The sequence below is a fragment of the Procambarus clarkii genome, chromosome 46 (assembly GCF_040958095.1).
Source record: "Procambarus clarkii isolate CNS0578487 chromosome 46, FALCON_Pclarkii_2.0, whole genome shotgun sequence".
NCBI lineage: Eukaryota > Metazoa > Arthropoda > Malacostraca > Decapoda > Cambaridae > Procambarus > Procambarus clarkii.
Window position 1 is genome coordinate 24,399,472 of NC_091195.1, and position 17,552 is coordinate 24,417,023.

A 17,552-nucleotide genomic window follows, 5' to 3' on the forward strand; every position below is an offset into this window, starting at 1 on the left:
TCTGTGACTTAAATATAAATATGGTGAGTACTTTTCCCATAGACTATATGCATCAGATATGTCTTGGGGTTATGAAAAGGTTACTTCTTGCCTGGATACGAAATAAAAACGTAAAATTATGTGCTCGCCAAGTTGATGAAATTAGTCAGCGTCTAATTCAACTAACACAATTTGTGCCTATGCACTTTGCACGTAAACCTCGAAGTCTTTCAGAGGTTGATAGATGGAAAGCGACTGAATACAGGCAACTCCTTCTCTACACCGGTAAGATTGTACTGAAGGGAATCTTACCCAAAGAATTGTATGACCATTTCCTGACTCTGAGTGTAGCCATTTCTATTCTTGTATCACCTAAATTGATTCAGTTAAATTTCAGCCAATATGCACATGATCTTTTGCTGTACTTTGTGTTAAAGGCTCGTGAGCTGTATGGTAAGGATTTTTTAGTGTACAATGTACATTGCCTAACACACATATCCTCTGATGCCAAAGAGTTTGGTAGTTTGGACAGATGTTCAGCATTTCCATTTGAAAATTACCTGCAGCAGGTTAAGAATATGGTTCGATCAAGTAAAAACCCTCTTGTTCAAATTGCAAAGAGGCTGAAAGAGATGCAGCATGCTCAAAAGGATTTATACACCAAATACAGAACATAAAATATATACCAAGGCACCAAACAATGCCTATTTGCTGAATAATGAAACTTGCTGCCAAGTTTTGGACACTGTCAGTGACACCGATGAAAATGGAGACAGCATGTTCCTTTGCAGGGTATATTCGAGAAGTATACCTCTCTTTGAGAAACCTTGTAACTCCAAATTAATTGGAGCATTTAAGGTTCTTACTAGGAATTCATCCATGAAGGTGATTCCAGCAAGAAAACTAAACCGCACAGGTATGATGATCGAGACAGAAAGCGCAAATACTTTTCTGTCAATACTACATGACTTATGACAAGTACGTATTTAAATACTGTATCCATGCTTTAATAATAGTTTGAACTAATATTGTAAGTTAATGAGATTCACAATTTTGTTTTTTATTAAAGCTATTATCTTTTGACCAATATTTACCTGTTTAAAAATCCCATTACCCTGTATTTCATGAAAATTATTAATATTTTGAGAGCACATTAAGAGATAAAACTGTATTAAGCCTTTTAGTCCATACATGGCAGCTACTGTTTATACCAACCGAAAATCATTTACAAATGTGGCTAATCTATGATTGACACAATCAAGTAAATCTATTACCGACTTTATGCTAATTTCTTTTTTTGGGGAGAACAACCCTTAATAAGATTTTTCAATTTTGTAGATGACATCTGAAAAGCGGTATGCAGTGGTAGGCTTCAATGATCGTAGTGTGGGTATCATCTCCACAACCTGGATTGAAAAATCTGATGATGTAAGCATTACTTTGAAACTAAAAAATTGCATATATTGAGTTGCTTTAAAAATATTCCAAATTAGTGCTAAAATTAGCATGTAACAGTTTATTTCGACTTTTCAGGAAAAAATATTGTGCTGGTGGCCACAGAGCAGGCATACAGTTAGTGCCCAAAAGCATGAAAAGCCAGACACGACAAATTGGCGAGTGCATGTCGTATCAACAATCCTATCAACAACTGGTAGGTATTAAATTTATAATTATTAAGATTTAAGATACAAGACACCTATTCATTCATTCACCATAACTTTAACACTGCAGACAAAAACAGCATTATAATTATATTTTAATCACAAGATGGGTTTCCTCATAGCTACTTAAGACTTTTGTGCCCCAGTTATAAGTTCCAAATCATGTACGTCGTTTTATTAAACATCTCTTTAGGAAGCTGATTTAAGTTATTTCTTAGTGTTCACTACTCTACTAGGTAACGATAAATATATATCTCGCTGATATATTACTAATTATATTCAATTATTACAGATGATTTTGACGTTGCAAAACGAAGATGCTTAGCTGCGGAAGACACTTCAAATGTCGAAACTGAAGACGATATGGGCTATCCTCGACAACGAAAAAGGAAACCATGCTTCAAATATGAAGAAGAGAATTCCGAGAATAACAAACGTAAGCATTGATAACCTACTACAGTAATTTAAAAAAAATTTGCAACTTGAAAAATGCCATTCAATACATTAAGCAATTTAAATAATTTCAGGCAATCATCACTCGTCTCAATCCAAGAAGAAGTGTTCGCCATCTTCATATGAGAATACACCTTCAAAAGAAATAAGTCCTCCGCAAATACCATATTATTCTGGTATATTAAGTGAATGTAAGGATTAGTAGTAAATAACATTAAAAGTTCTAAATTGATATTTAACCATGCTTCCTTTGTTTGGTTATTTATGCTTTTGGTTTAAAAAAAACTAAAAACTGCTCTAAACTTAGTTCTTGCTGTTTTTTTGTTTTTTTTTGTTTTGTTTAATTCCTTCTGGAAGTACTAGAAGCTTTGAGTAATTTTTATGCTTATCTGGAATTTCTGTATAGAAATATGTGTTTATTTCTAATTGTTTAATATTAAGTATATTATTCTTTTATGTGCATATGGGGTCTAGTGAACTTTTCCCACTTTGTCTAGCAGGTGCTTTTCACTTGTCACAGTTCAGGGAAATTTTGGTTTTCCTTTGATCTAGTCACTAGAAACAAGCAGGTTTGTTATTACTTTTCTTTTTGTTTGTCCCTTACGTGTTAATTTGTCCTTTATCTTACCTTTACCTTACGTGTTAATTTGTCCCTTACCTTAAGTTAATTTTTAAAATATGTATCTCATATTGACCCCCACCTCTCTCATGTTAGTTCAAACTATATTAAAGTCTTAAAAATATATTTTGGTTAACAAGTGTTTGAAATAAGCATAACTCCTTTTCAGCTAATAGAACAGTCCTACAAAAGCCGTCTCCAGTGAAGACTACACTTCACAATACACCGTTGACGCCATCAGTATTTCTTCATGAAGGTAATAAGTAATTATTTAAAATATATATCATGTTGACCCACTCTCTCATGTTGACCCTCATTCTCTCTCTCATGTTGACCTCCCTTTTCTCATGTTGAAATTTGTTTTGTTAATTTTGTTCTGTCACCTCTTCTTATTCTGTGTGTATGTGTCTGTCTGTCTCTGTATGTCTCTCTATCTTTCTTTTCTTTCTTTTTCTTTATTTATTTCTTTCTTTTCTTTTTCTTCTCTTCTCATGTTGGCCCTCCTCTCTCTCATAATAACCCCCCCCCCCTCTCTGATGTTGGCTCACCCTCTTTCTGATGTTGGGTAGTTTAAATGTGATGTAGACATATAGTATAACTTATAATATTAGTATGCAGTAGTAAAAGCTCATGAAATTTGTTGATTATACAGTACAGTAGTTAGATTTTAATAGCTAAATCTTGCAATCTTAAAGACAATGAGCTGGTCACGCCAAGTACTTCAGTCGTTAGGACTCCAAGGTCAAGGAATTTATTCGACCCAAAGTCACCAGACAAGAACGATGGGAGTTTGAAAGAAATGATGCAGAATATGAGTAACTTTTGAAAGTTTAATTAATTTATTATGTAGCCTATAACCTATATGTACCCTATGGGTGATAGGCATAAGTTTCATGTTCAAGTAGACTGCAAACTGAGCAGGTTAGATTACTGAATTTGCTTCCAATTATATAAGCAGTTTCATAATTACTAAGAAATTATCCCATTATCTATCACATCAGTCATAGCCTACTTTTTGGGTGCTTTCTCAGTGTCAGTTATTTTAAAATATACTTTATAATGCTTTTATTTTAAATGTACATTCAAGATATGTAATATAATAGCATGTACACTTTCTATATACTGTATAAATTTCCAGGTAACATGTTGCAGGCCATATACACTGAAGTGAATGAACTGAAAAGTGATGTGAATGAACTGAAAAGTGATGTGAAGATATTGAAAGCAACTTTGACTACAAAAGAAACAGACAAGATCATAGAAGATCTAATACCAAATCCTATTGCTGCAGAAGGTGATCTTAATGTTCTCAATAGGAAGTTAGCGGAATCGAGTTTCAGAACAAAATTTGTAAGTGGTATTTTAACAGTAATGTTTCCTTCAATTTTTCATCTTAAATATTACAGATATTTGCTAATTTTCTAATTAAAATTTTTTGATAGTTCATGCAGAAAAGATAAAATTGCTAAATAATAAGAATAATGATATAATCTTGTTTATATAGGATAGGATAAAATATAACACTTATGTATTTGTAAATTATGTAATATTAACACAGAGTCTTTCACACTCTCCTGAGTGCTTTCTCAAGGTCTTGAGTGTATGGTTAGGATGAGGCTTACATTTCAACGACTATATTTCTCTTGCTAATTTTGTTGGTCGTTGAGATGTATCTCTTCATAACACACACACTTATCTGCTTGATGGGGGTCTGGGAGTTCTTCTACTCCCCAAGCCCGGCCCGAGGCTAGGCTTGACTTGAGAACTTTGGTCTAGTGCTTGGTGATTGTGGGGATTATCATAGAGGATTACATGCTGTTATGGAAATAGTCAACTAGAGGGTTATTTTGTAGACCCAGGTCAATATTGAAATCACCTCCTAGAATGATGTGATTTTTGTTGAGATGTTATTTATGATAAGATGCCTTATCATAAGTTATGATATATATATATATATATATATATATATATATATATATATATATATATATATATATATATATATATATATATATATATATATATATATATATATATATATATATATATGTCGTACCTAATAGCCAGAACGCACTTCTCAGCCTACTATTCAAGGCCCGATTTGCCTAATAAGCGAAGTTTTCATGAACTAATGTTTTTTTCGTCTACCTAACCTACCTAACCTAACCTAACCTAGCTTTTTTTGGCTACCTAATCTAACCTTACCTATAAATATAGGTTAGGTTAGGTTAGGTTAGGTACGGCTGGTTAGGTTCGGTCATATATCTACGTTAATTTTAACTCCAATAAAAAAAAATTGACCTCATACATAGAGAAAAGGGCTGCTTTATCATTTCATAAGAAAAAATTATAGTAAATATATTAATTCAGGAAAACTTGGCTTATTAGGCAAATCGGGCCTTGAATAGTAGGCTGAGAAGTGAGTTCTGGCTACTAGGTACGACATATATATATATATATATATATATATATATATATATATATATATATATATATATATATATATATATATATATATATATATATATATATATATGTTTCATTGAATATGACCGCATATTCTGTATTTATTATTTTCTGGTTTAGGGCTTCTATCCCTCTAACTATTTTCTTAGCATCAGGGCTTAATTGAAATAGGAGTTCTCCAAAACTCATTTTCGTACTTTTAAGGTGAAGAAAAGAAGTGATTTACTATAGAGTGTATTACACTTATTTATATAATTTGCACGACGTTTCGAACCTCCATGGTTCATTCTCAAGTGAACAGATCTTACAATACTAGTTGATTTTATACCCGCACTGGCTCAGGTGATAATACAATGAAGGTGAAAACATGGGGGGATACATAAGGGATAAATGTGAGGTGAAACATAGAGGCTGCAGAAGGCTTATTGGCCCATACGAGGCATCTCCTATCTAAACAATGATTAATCCAGTGTAATTGGCATGTTATGTTGGACATTGTCTTCTGTGTTGGCATCGATATGTTCTTGTCTTGTCCTTACTCTCATGGTAGGTAGAGTAAATAGTTCCGTGATTTGGGTGTTCATGGTAGGTCGCTCTATTCTTATGTGAATTGCCTCAAGAATTTGTAATCTTCTTGCATCTTGGGTTTTGTCTATTATGCAAGTATTCTTGTTCAACATTTCTCTTGTTAGAAACATTTCTCTTGTTGTTCTCTCTAAGAGAACTCTCTAAGAGTATTGTAAGATCTGTTCACTTGAGAATGAACCATGGAGGTTCGAAACGTCGTGCAAATTATATAAATAAGTGTAATACACTCTATAGTAAATCACTTCTTTTCTTCACCTTAAAAGTACGAAAATGAGTTTTGGAGAACTCCTATTTCAATTAAGCCCTGATGCTAAGAAAATAGTTAGAGGGATAGAAGCCCTAAACCAGAAAATAATAAATACAGAATATGCGGTCATATTCAATGAAACATATATATATATATATATATATATATATATATATATATATATATATATATATATATATATATATATATATATATATATATATATATATATATATATATATATGTCGTACCTAGTAGCCAGAACTCACTTCTCAGCCTACTATTCAAGGCCCGATTTGCCTAATAAGCCAAGTTTTCCTGAATTAATATATTTACTATATTTTTTTTCTTATGAAATGATAAAGCAACACTTTTCTCTATGTATGAGGTAAATTTTTTTTTATTGAAGTTAAAATTAACGTAGATATATGACCGAACCTAACCAACCCTACCTAACCTAACCTAACCTATATTTATAGGTAAGGTTAGGTTAGGTAGCCCAAAAAAGCTAGGTTAGGTTAGGTTAGGTAGGTTAGGTAGACGAAAAAACATTAATTCATGAAAACTTGGCTTATTAGGCAAATCGGGCCTTGAATAGTAGGCTGAGAAGTGCGTTCTGGCTATTAGGTACGACATATATATATATATATATATATATATATATATATATATATATATATATATATATATATATATATATATATATATATATATATATATATATATATATATATGTCGTACCTAGTAGCCAGAACTCACTTTTCAGCCTACAATGCAAGGCCCGATTTGCCTAATAAGCCAAGTTTTCATGAATTAATATATTTTCTCTAATTTTTTTCTTATGAAATGATAAAGCAGCCCATTTCATTATGTAAGAGGTAAATTTTTTTTTATTGGAGTTAAAATTAATGAAGATATATGACCGAACCTAACCAACCCTACCTAACCTAACCTAACCTATCTTTATAGGTTAGGTTAGGTTAGGTAGCCGAAAAAGTTAGGTTAGGTTAGGTTAGGTAGGTTAGGTAGTCGAAAAGCAATTAATTCAAGAAAACTTGGCTTATTAGGCAAATCGGGCCTTGCATAGTAGGCTCAGAAGGGAGTTCCGGCTACTTGGTACGACATATATATATATATATATATATATATATATATATATATATGTCGTACCTAATAGCCAGAACGCACTTCTCAGCCTACTATTCAAGGCCCGATTTGCCTAATAAGCCAAGTTTTCATGAAATAATGTTTTTTCGTCTACCTAACCTACCTAAACTAACCTAACCTAGCTTTTTTTGGCTACCTAACCTAACCTTACCTATAAATATAAGTTAGGTTAGGTTAGGTAGGGTTGGTTAGGTTCGGTCATATATCTACGTTAATTTTAACTCCAATAAAAAAAAATTGACCTCATACATAGAGAAAAGGGTTGCTTTATCATTTCATAAGAAAAAAATTATAGTAAATATATTAATTCAGGAAAACTTGGCTTATTAGGCAAATCGGGCCTTGAATAGTAGGCTGAAAAGTGAATTCTGGCTACTAGGTACGACATATATATATATATATATATATATATATATATATATATATATATATATATATATATATATATATGTATATGTATACATACACATACATACATACACATACATACATACACACATACATACATACATACATACATACATACATACATACATACATACATACATACATACATACATACATATATCAAAATTACTAGTGTACTACATTTTTGTTGTTGCTTTTAGGTGTTGCTTTTAACCAGTGTACGTGGGTCTGATTGTGCAACTACGGTTCGAAGAATGATGAAGAAGATAGGAACAAACGGCCTTTGGTCATTATACAGCCTAAAAGGACAAAACAAGAAATTAGCATTTCTAGAAAAACAAGAGCTATATAATGTTATTTTAAGTAAGTAACAAAAAAATTAAATAATTTTTTTTTATTTAAAATTCACTAAAAAATTAAAATTTTAAGTTCAAATTAAGTGTACATTAAGTATAAATGATTATATTTCTATCACTTGCTCTTAAGATTGTTTCATTTAATAGAGGTTGGTCATAATTGTTCTCTGCTGCTAGTACTGTAGAACTGACTGACTTAGCTATGGGAAAATGTAAACTTAATTGGTTTATCCTTTACAGTATTTTGCAGTTTATTTCATGATCCTGTGCTTAATACTTGCATAAATAGTAGATTGCAAAATGCATTTTTATATCATTAGTATTAAATAATAATAATAATGTAAATAATTGACTTTTAAACAACGTACAATTCATTGGTCGGTGAGATTATATTAGTAATATTTTTTTCATTCTTGCAAAGCCTCAATAAAGCCGTTAACATGTTAATATAAACTTGATCACCTTCCACTTTTTTTCTCATGTGCTACGTACATGTACAAAACCTTATTCCTAAATGCATATCTTGTTCTGAAACTTGTCTTTTATATGTTGTGTATCACCATCTCTGGAGAGTTTTATCTGATATGTAAATTACTTTTAATTTTACAGAATATTATTGTTATACAGAATTTGTTATATAAATAACTGTTAATTTTACAGAATCATCTATCAACGCACATCCGCAAGTTAAGGTGGAAGACGTGACCTTTCAAATTTCTGAAGTACTTAAACATGCTCCAAACAGGCCTGGTGGATCTAGGTACAAGGTAAAATAATTTAAATTTTTTTTGTTTTCACTAATTATCTGTTTATATATATATATATATATATATATATATATATATATATATATATATATATCGTACCTAGTAGCCAGAACACACTTCTCAGCCTACAATGCAAGGCCTGATTTGCCTAATAAGCCAAGTTTTCATGAAATAATTGTTTTTCGATTACCTAACCTACCTAACCTAACCTAACTTTTTCAGCTATCTAACGCAACCTAACCTATAAAGATAGGTTAGGTTAGGTAGGGTTGGTTAGGTTCGGTCATATATCTACGTTAATTTTACCTCCAATAAAAAAAATTGACCTCATATATAATGAAATGGGTAGCTTTATCTTTTCATAAGAAAAAAATTTGAGAAAATATATTAATTCATGAAAAATTGGCTTATTAGGCAAATCGGGCCTTGCATAGTAGGCTGAGAAGTGCATTCTGGCTACTAAGTACTACATATATATATATATATATATATATATATATATATATATATATATATATATATATATATATATATATATATATATATATATATATAAATATATATATATATATATATATATAGATATATAGATAGATATATAGATAGATAGATAGATAGTCAGTGTCAGACCACGGAGGAAAATTGAAACAAGAATTTTTCCGATGCAGGAACCACACACAGGCCCAAACATGGATAATCATAGCATAAAAATAGTAAATATTTACAATGAATTAGTGAGACAAATGTGTTCCAATGATCCTACTTAAATCGCCCTTTAATTGATCTATTAAAAATGGATCTAAGTTATATAAACCGCTGCTAATGTTCAATTTACTTTCTTTTGTGATCTGTATCAAAGCAGATCCAATTATGTTTCTGTTATAAGTACTTTTACAATTCATTATTGAAGAAGCCATCTCCCAATCTATGTTTGGGCCTGTGTGTGGTTGCTGCATCGGATGGGCCAATAGGCCCTCTGCAGTGTCCACGTATTGTACCTCGCCTCACTCCACCATTCTCTCCTGCCTATTTATGTCCAGTTCTCGACCTGTAAATCCACTCGTTCTGAAGATGTCCTAATGTCCGAAGATGTCCTAATGTCTTAACAGCAAGTGTTTCTGTCAAATTCCTTAAGGAAATATCTGAGTTCCCCATTATGACCTCTCCACAAATCAGGTTTTTCAACTTCTTCAAGCTCATTTTCTTCCAGATTATAATGCATTGCATACTTTAGTCCCAAAAAGACATGGTCACTTTTACCCAAGGGAGGGAGGTACTGAATGATAAATCTCTCCTCTTTCCTGGTAAATATAATATCCAGCATGGAGGGAACATCCCCTTCCCTCATATATATATATATATATATATATATATATATATATATATACATGCAATTGACGATCACAAAACACTGATCATTTTATGCGGAAAATCCACAGAAAAATATGAAATGAGGTGAACGTTTCGGCTTTGTTAAAGCCTTTGTCAACACCAGACTCAATCAGTCTGGTGTTGACAAAGGCTTTAACAAAGCCGAAACGTTCACCTCATTTCATATTTCTCTGTGGATTTTCCGCATATATATACATATATATATATATATACATATATATTGGTGTATACTGGCAGCAGGTTTTCTTTCAAACATGTTTCATTGAATATGACCGCATATTCTGTATTTATTATTTTCTGGTTTAGGGCTTCTATCCCTCTAACTATTTTCTTAGCATCAGGGCTTAATTGAAATAGGAGTTCTCCAAAACTCATTTTCGTACTTTTAAGGTGAAGAAAAGAAGTGATTTACTATAGAGTGTATTACACTTATTTGTATAATTTGCACGACGTTTCGAACCTCCATGGTTCATTCTCAAGTGAACAGATCTTACAATACTAGTTGATTTTATACCCGCATTAGGTCAGGTGATAATACAATGAAGGTGAAAAACATGGGGGGATACATAAGGGATAAATGTGAGGTGAAACATAAAGGCTGCAGAAGGCTTATTGGCCCATACGAGGCATCTCCTATCCAAACACAAAGATTAATCCAGTGTAATTGGCCTGTTATGTTGGACATTGTCTTCTGTGTTGGCATCGATATGTTCTTGTCTTGTCCTTACTCTCATGGTGGGTAGAGTAAATAGTTCCGTGATTTGGGTGTTCATGGTAGGTCGCTCTATTCTTATGTGAATTGCCTCAAGAATTTGTAATCTTCTTGAATCTTGGGTTTTGTCTATTATGCAAGTATTCTTGTTCAACATTTCTCTTGTTAGAGTAATGTCATGGGCTTGTCTCATGTGATTCCTAGGGGCACCAGATTGAAGATGGCATGTCAAACGCCTCGTCAGCTTGGTCGACGTCATACCTATGTACTTACATTGAAGGTTACATCCTTCATGGGGGCAAGTGTACATGTATACAACGCTTGACTGCTGTAGAGGGTTCTCCGTCGGCTTCGGGCTGTTTTTGATAAGGAGTTCGGAAGTCTTCTTGGTTTTGTAGAATATTATCAGGTTTATGTTTTGGTTAGGAGTAGTGCTTTTTACTCCTTTGCGGATTATTTCTTTCATTATTCTTTCCTCTTTTATATGTTCACTGTGCATGGTTGATTTGTAATATAATTTTATTGGGGGTGTTGTGGTTTCTGTTCTAGGTTCTGAATTATACCAACGGTCCAAGTGTCTTCTTATAGCAGCGTTTATTTCCGCGTTGCTATATCCGTTGTTCACCAATACCTGAGTTACTCTTTCAAACTCTCTACTCACGTTGCTCCATTCAGAGCAGTGGGTAAGCGCTCGACGAATATAAGCATTGAGGACACTGGCTTTGTATCTTTGGGGGCACTCACTTCTACCGTTCAGGCATAATCCTATGTTGGTGGGCTTGGTATATACGTTGGTGCTTAAAGAGGTTCCTGTTTTTGTTATTAGTACATCCAAGAATGGCAGACTATTATTTTCACTATTTTCATGTGTAAATCGGAGTACTGACTCTCTCTCTAGGTGTCTTTTTAGGTCAATTAGTTCATCTGAGTCTTTTACTATTACGAATATGTCATCTACATAACGGCAGTATACAGTTGGTTTTTGTCTGCTACTGAAGACCCTATCTTCGATGGTTCCCATATAAAAATTAGCAAATAAAACTCCTAAGGGGGAGCCCATTGCTACTCCGTCTATTTGTAAATACATGTCTCCTTGTGGACTGATGAAAGGGGCTTCCTTTGTACATGCTTCGAGAAGACTTTTCAAGTGTGGCTCAGGTATGTCTAATTTGGGGGTGCTCTCGTCTCTGTATACTCTGTCCAGTATCATTCCTATGGTTGTGTCGACTGGGACGTTGGTAAATAGGGATTCAACGTCCAGGGAAGCGATGATTCCATCGGGCTGGGTAGATTTGATAAATTCTAGGAAATCTGCTGATGATTGTAGACTAAACTTACTTGGAGTGTATGGAGTTAGGAGTTCATTGAGTTTCTTTGCCAGGTGATAAGTTGGGGTTGGTATTTGGCTGATTATAGGGCGTAGTGGGTTACCTGGTTTATGCGTCTTAACATTGCCGTAGGCATATCCTAAGCCATAGTCGCCTTGAAGTTTATTGAAATGCACACTACCTTTCTTTGCGTTGATTGCTGTAATTGTTTTGTTTACTTTCCGCTTAAGGTCTTCTACGGGGTTCCTCGTGATTCGTTGAAATTTGGAGTCGTCACTTAGGATGTCGCTAATTTTGTTCATGTATTCATGGGTAGGAATCAATACATATGCTGCTGTTTTGTCGGCTTTTCTTATTGTTACGTCTTTCAGATTTTTTAGTTGTTTCGCTGCTTCTTTGAGTCGTGGGGTTAAAATTGTAGATGAATATGTTCCTCGTTTTTTCCCTGCTTCTGCAAGTAGTTCAGCTTGAAGTGTGTCAGTGGTGATGACTTTTTTGTTGTCTTCTAGCTTATGGATATCGTCCAGAAGCATTTCGATATCCATAAGCTAGAAGACAACAAAAAAGTCATCACCACTGACACACTTCAAGCTGAACTACTTGCAGAAGCAGGGAAAAAACGAGGAACATATTCATCTACAATTTTAACCCCACGACTCAAAGAAGCAGCGAAACAACTAAAAAATCTGAAAGACGTAACAATAAGAAAAGCCGACAAAACAGCAGCATATGTATTGATTCCTACCCATGAATACATGAACAAAATTAGCGACATCCTAAGTGACGACTCCAAATTTCAACGAATCACGAGGAACCCCGTAGAAGACCTTAAGCGGAAAGTAAACAAAACAATTACAGCAATCAACGCAAAGAAAGGTAGTGTGCATTTCAATAAACTTCAAGGCGACTATGGCTTAGGATATGCCTACGGCAATGTTAAGACGCATAAACCAGGTAACCCACTACGCCCTATAATCAGCCAAATACCAACCCCAACTTATCACCTGGCAAAGAAACTCAATGAACTCCTAACTCCATACACTCCAAGTAAGTTTAGTCTACAATCATCAGCAGATTTCCTAGAATTGATCAAATCTACCCAGCCCGATGGAATCATCGCTTCCCTGGACGTTGAATCCCTATTTACCAACGTCCCAGTCGACACAACCATAGGAATGATACTGGACAGAGTATACAGAGACGAGAGCACCCCCAAATTAGACATACCTGAGCCACACTTGAAAAGTCTTCTCGAAGCATGTACAAAGGAAGCCCCTTTCATCAGTCCACAAGGAGACATGTATTTACAAATAGACGGAGTAGCAATGGGCTCCCCCTTAGGAGTTTTATTTGCTAATTTTTATATGGGAACCATCGAAGATAGGGTCTTCAGTAGCAGACAAAAACCAACTGTATACTGCCGTTATGTAGATGACATATTCGTAATAGTAAAAGACTCAGATGAACTAATTGACCTAAAAAGACACCTAGAGAGAGAGTCAGTACTCCGATTTACACATGAAAATAGTGAAAATAATAGTCTGCCATTCTTGGATGTACTAATAACAAAAACAGGAACCTCTTTAAGCACCAACGTATATACCAAGCCCACCAACATAGGATTATGCCTGAACGGTAGAAGTGAGTGCCCCCAAAGATACAAAGCCAGTGTCCTCAATGCTTATATTCGTCGAGCGCTTACCCACTGCTCTGAATGGAGCAACGTGAGTAGAGAGTTTGAAAGAGTAACTCAGGTATTGGTGAACAACGGATATAGCAACGCGGAAATAAACGCTGCTATAAGAAGACACTTGGACCGTTGGTATAATTCAGAACCTAGAACAGAAACCACAACACCCCCAATAAAATTATATTACAAATCAACCATGCACAGTGAACATATAAAAGAGGAAAGAATAATGAAAGAAATAATCCGCAAAGGAGTAAAAAGCACTACTCCTAACCAAAACATAAACCTGATAATATTCTACAAAACCAAGAAGACTTCCGAACTCCTTATCAAAAACAGCCCGAAGCCGACGGAGAACCCTCTACAGCAGTCAAGCGTTGTATACATGTACACTTGCCCCCATGAAGGATGTAACCTTCAATGTAAGTACATAGGTATGACGTCGACCAAGCTGACGAGGCGTTTGACATGCCATCTTCAATCTGGTGCCCCTAGGAATCACATGAGACAAGCCCATGACATTACTCTAACAAGAGAAATGTTGAACAAGAATACTTGCATAATAGACAAAACCCAAGATTCAAGAAGATTACAAATTCTTGAGGCAATTCACATAAGAATAGAGCGACCTACCATGAACACCCAAATCACGGAACTATTTACTCTACCCACCATGAGAGTAAGGACAAGACAAGAACATATCGATGCCAACACAGAAGACAATGTCCAACATAACAGGCCAATTACACTGGATTAATCTTTGTGTTTGGATAGGAGATGCCTCGTATGGGCCAATAAGCCTTCTGCAGCTTTTATGTTTCACCTCACATTTATCCCTTATGTATCCCCCCATGTTTTTCACCTTCATTGTATTATCACCTGACCTAATGCGGGTATAAAATCAACTAGTATTGTAAGATCTGTTCACTTGAGAATGAACCATGGAGGTTCGAAACGTCGTGCAAATTATACAAATAAGTGTAATACACTCTATATACATATATATATATATATATATATATATATATATATATATATATATATATATATATGCGAACAAGCCAGAATGGTCCCCTGGACAATATGCAACTGAAAACTCACACCCCAGAAGTGACTCGAACCCATACTCCCAGAAGCAACGCAACTGGTATGTACAAGACGCCTTAATCCACTTGACCATCACGACCGGACATAATGAGGTGATAGCCGAGGCTATTTGAACCACCCCACCGCCGGCACTCGGATAGTTATCTTGGGCATAGCATTTTACCAAATCACCTCATTCTTAGGGGCACACGTGAGGAACACAAAAAATAGTTAGTTATATATATATATATATATATATTTTTTTTTTGTGTGTGTGTGTAATTTATATAAACAAATAAATATTAATTAATTTTGTTAATATCTTTTCAGGGAAAACTTGCAAGTACGATTCGTATACAAGAGGGGCAACAAGAGGCAGAGGATGTCTACTAAGAAAATTCACAATTAAGTGTTTATCCTCACTCTTGATATATGGTCTTCTCTGGTCTCTTTATTTTCTCTCCTCACAAATGTCCCTTTTTTTTAATTTCTTTTACGTTTCTCTCCTGTTTTTCTTGTCTCTTTTTATCTCTCCTTTCCTCCTCTCTTCTAACACCTCTCGTTTTCTGTCTCTTCTAGCTTCTCTCTTCCTTTACTTTTTACATTTGTGGAATTCACTTGCGTCGTTTTTATCTTGTATCTTTTTCTTATCTTGTCTTTCTCTTCCCCTTCTCTTCAATGTTCTCTCATTTCTCTCTCCCCTCTCTGTTGTTTCTATTCTGTCTTCTCTCCCCTTGCCTTAATTTTGTTCTGTCTCCTCTCTTCTTGCATGGTGCTAACATTTGAATAAATGATTTATAATTTGTATTTTTAGTCATAGAAAAACTATAGTGTTATGTTATATAGTATATAGTGTATACTCAGGAAATTTTACTTGTTTTAGTTTTAAGTAACAATAACTGCTTGTGACGTCAGACTGATCTCAGCATGACATGAATCACAGCCTGCTTGATCATGAATTGTTTGAAGGTGCTTAATTGTCAAGTTCTCTTGAATAATATATATTTTGTCTCTCTTTTCTTTCTATCTTTCTTTTTCTTTCTCTTTCTTTCTTTCTCCTTTGTTTTCTTTCTTTCTTTCTTTCTCTTTCTTTTTCTCTTTCTTTTTCTTTCTCTTTCTACATGAATATTATACTTGACTGTGTTTACATTCACTTGTAGATTTTTATTTTTAGTTAATTAGTCCTAAACTTTTGATTTATAGATTTTTATTTTTAGTCACAGAAAAACTATAATGTTATATGTATACTCGGGAAATTTTACTTGTTTTAGTTTTAAGTAACAATAACTGCTTGTAACGTCAGGCTGATCTCACTCAGCATGACATGAATCACAGGCTGCTTGATCACGAAATCTATTGTGTTCACATATTGCTTATATAGATTTTTACTTTTATATTCTATTATAGATATAGTCTATATATTTCGAGCTATTACATATATTTTGTTGTATTACTCAATCTTAAATAAATATAATATTTTAATTATCTTTTTGTACCCTATTTATTTGTAATTTACACGTACATATATAGGATGTCCATTTCTTTCTCAGATATGTCTTCTTTCTTTCTCTCCCTTTCTATTTCAGATATAATTTAAAAAATTACTATACCCTGATTTACCCTAAATGTTTTAATGTAGGTAATTAAAAGATTATAAAAAGGTTTTTTTAAATGTTATTTATTTACGTTCTAAGGTCGTATAAAAAAATTCTCAAAAAACATTTTTAAAACGTAATTATAAACGTGCTGAAAACAATGAAATGTCGTTTTTAGAACGTTTTAAAAACGTGAAAATGTTTGCTGGGATCCACCCACAGGAAGGGTATGGGGTCCAATACCACCCACAGGATGAGTATGGCGTCCACTACAACCCACAGGATGGGTATGGGGCTCCAACCACCCATAAAATGGGTTTGGGGCTCCAACCACCCATAGAATGGGTATGGGGTCCAATAACACCCACTGGATGTGTATGGCGTCCATTGCCGCGCGTCTAGCTCGAAACCCACAATTAACATTCATCTCAGAACCATGCCTATTTCACGCAGATTCCTTAATAAACGTAAGAGTTTTATATGTCACAAGAAAGATAGAAATATAAGCTTCATTCTAAATACCTTAATATTTATTTATATTGATTTATTTATTAGATACGCTAATAAAGCCTAAAATCTTATATGCCTCCAGAAAGACCGAGATATGAACATTATTATGATTGCACCATAGTAGTAGTAGGGATGACACGCCACAGGTGATTTTATTTTTCAGGTCCTCAATCACGTGTAGCGTGTCGGGGTTTTCAGGTCCAATATCCCCTGTAGCGTGTCGGGGTTTTCAGGTTCCAATATCCCCTGTAGCGTGTCAGGTTTTTCAGGTAAATTTGGGGAGTCACAGATGTGGAATTATGGAATTCTTATGAGAAAAATAATTTCCGAGATTTTAGAAGTTTGTTAAAAGTTCTTGTGATGAAAATAATGTCATACGAGTTTTGTTAAAGTTCTTATGGGAGAAATTCAAGTCACTGATGTGGAATTATGGAATTCTTATGAGAAAAATAATTTCCGAGATTTTAGAAGTTTGTTAAAGTTCTTATAATGAAAATAATATCATACGAGTTTGTTAAGAGTTCTTAT

General features: G+C 34.0%; 1 protein-coding gene and 2 long non-coding RNA genes across 3 annotated transcripts; all 3 read left to right on the top strand.

Annotated features, from left to right (window-relative positions):
• The first annotated feature begins 720 nt into the window (after positions 1-720).
• On the top strand, positions 721-1,566 carry LOC123749248 (uncharacterized). Its single transcript, XR_006771871.2, has 3 exons — positions 721-957; positions 1,318-1,407; positions 1,513-1,566. It is a non-coding gene; the product is annotated as an uncharacterized lncRNA (long non-coding RNA).
• Positions 1,567-1,938: 372 nt separating this feature from the next.
• On the top strand, positions 1,939-7,959 carry LOC138350573 (uncharacterized). The gene is made up of 5 exons (XM_069301590.1): positions 1,939-2,284; positions 2,882-2,968; positions 3,408-3,527; positions 3,851-4,062; positions 7,789-7,959. The coding sequence occupies exons 3-5, from the start codon at positions 3,512-3,514 to the stop codon at positions 7,957-7,959; spliced, it is 399 nt and encodes a 132-aa protein (XP_069157691.1). The 5' UTR covers positions 1,939-2,284; positions 2,882-2,968; positions 3,408-3,511.
• Positions 7,960-8,599: 640 nt separating this feature from the next.
• Positions 8,600-16,401, top strand: LOC138350517 (uncharacterized). The gene is made up of 2 exons (XR_011222147.1): positions 8,600-8,711; positions 15,250-16,401. It is a non-coding gene; the product is annotated as an uncharacterized lncRNA (long non-coding RNA).
• The last annotated feature ends 1,151 nt before the right edge of the window (positions 16,402-17,552 follow it).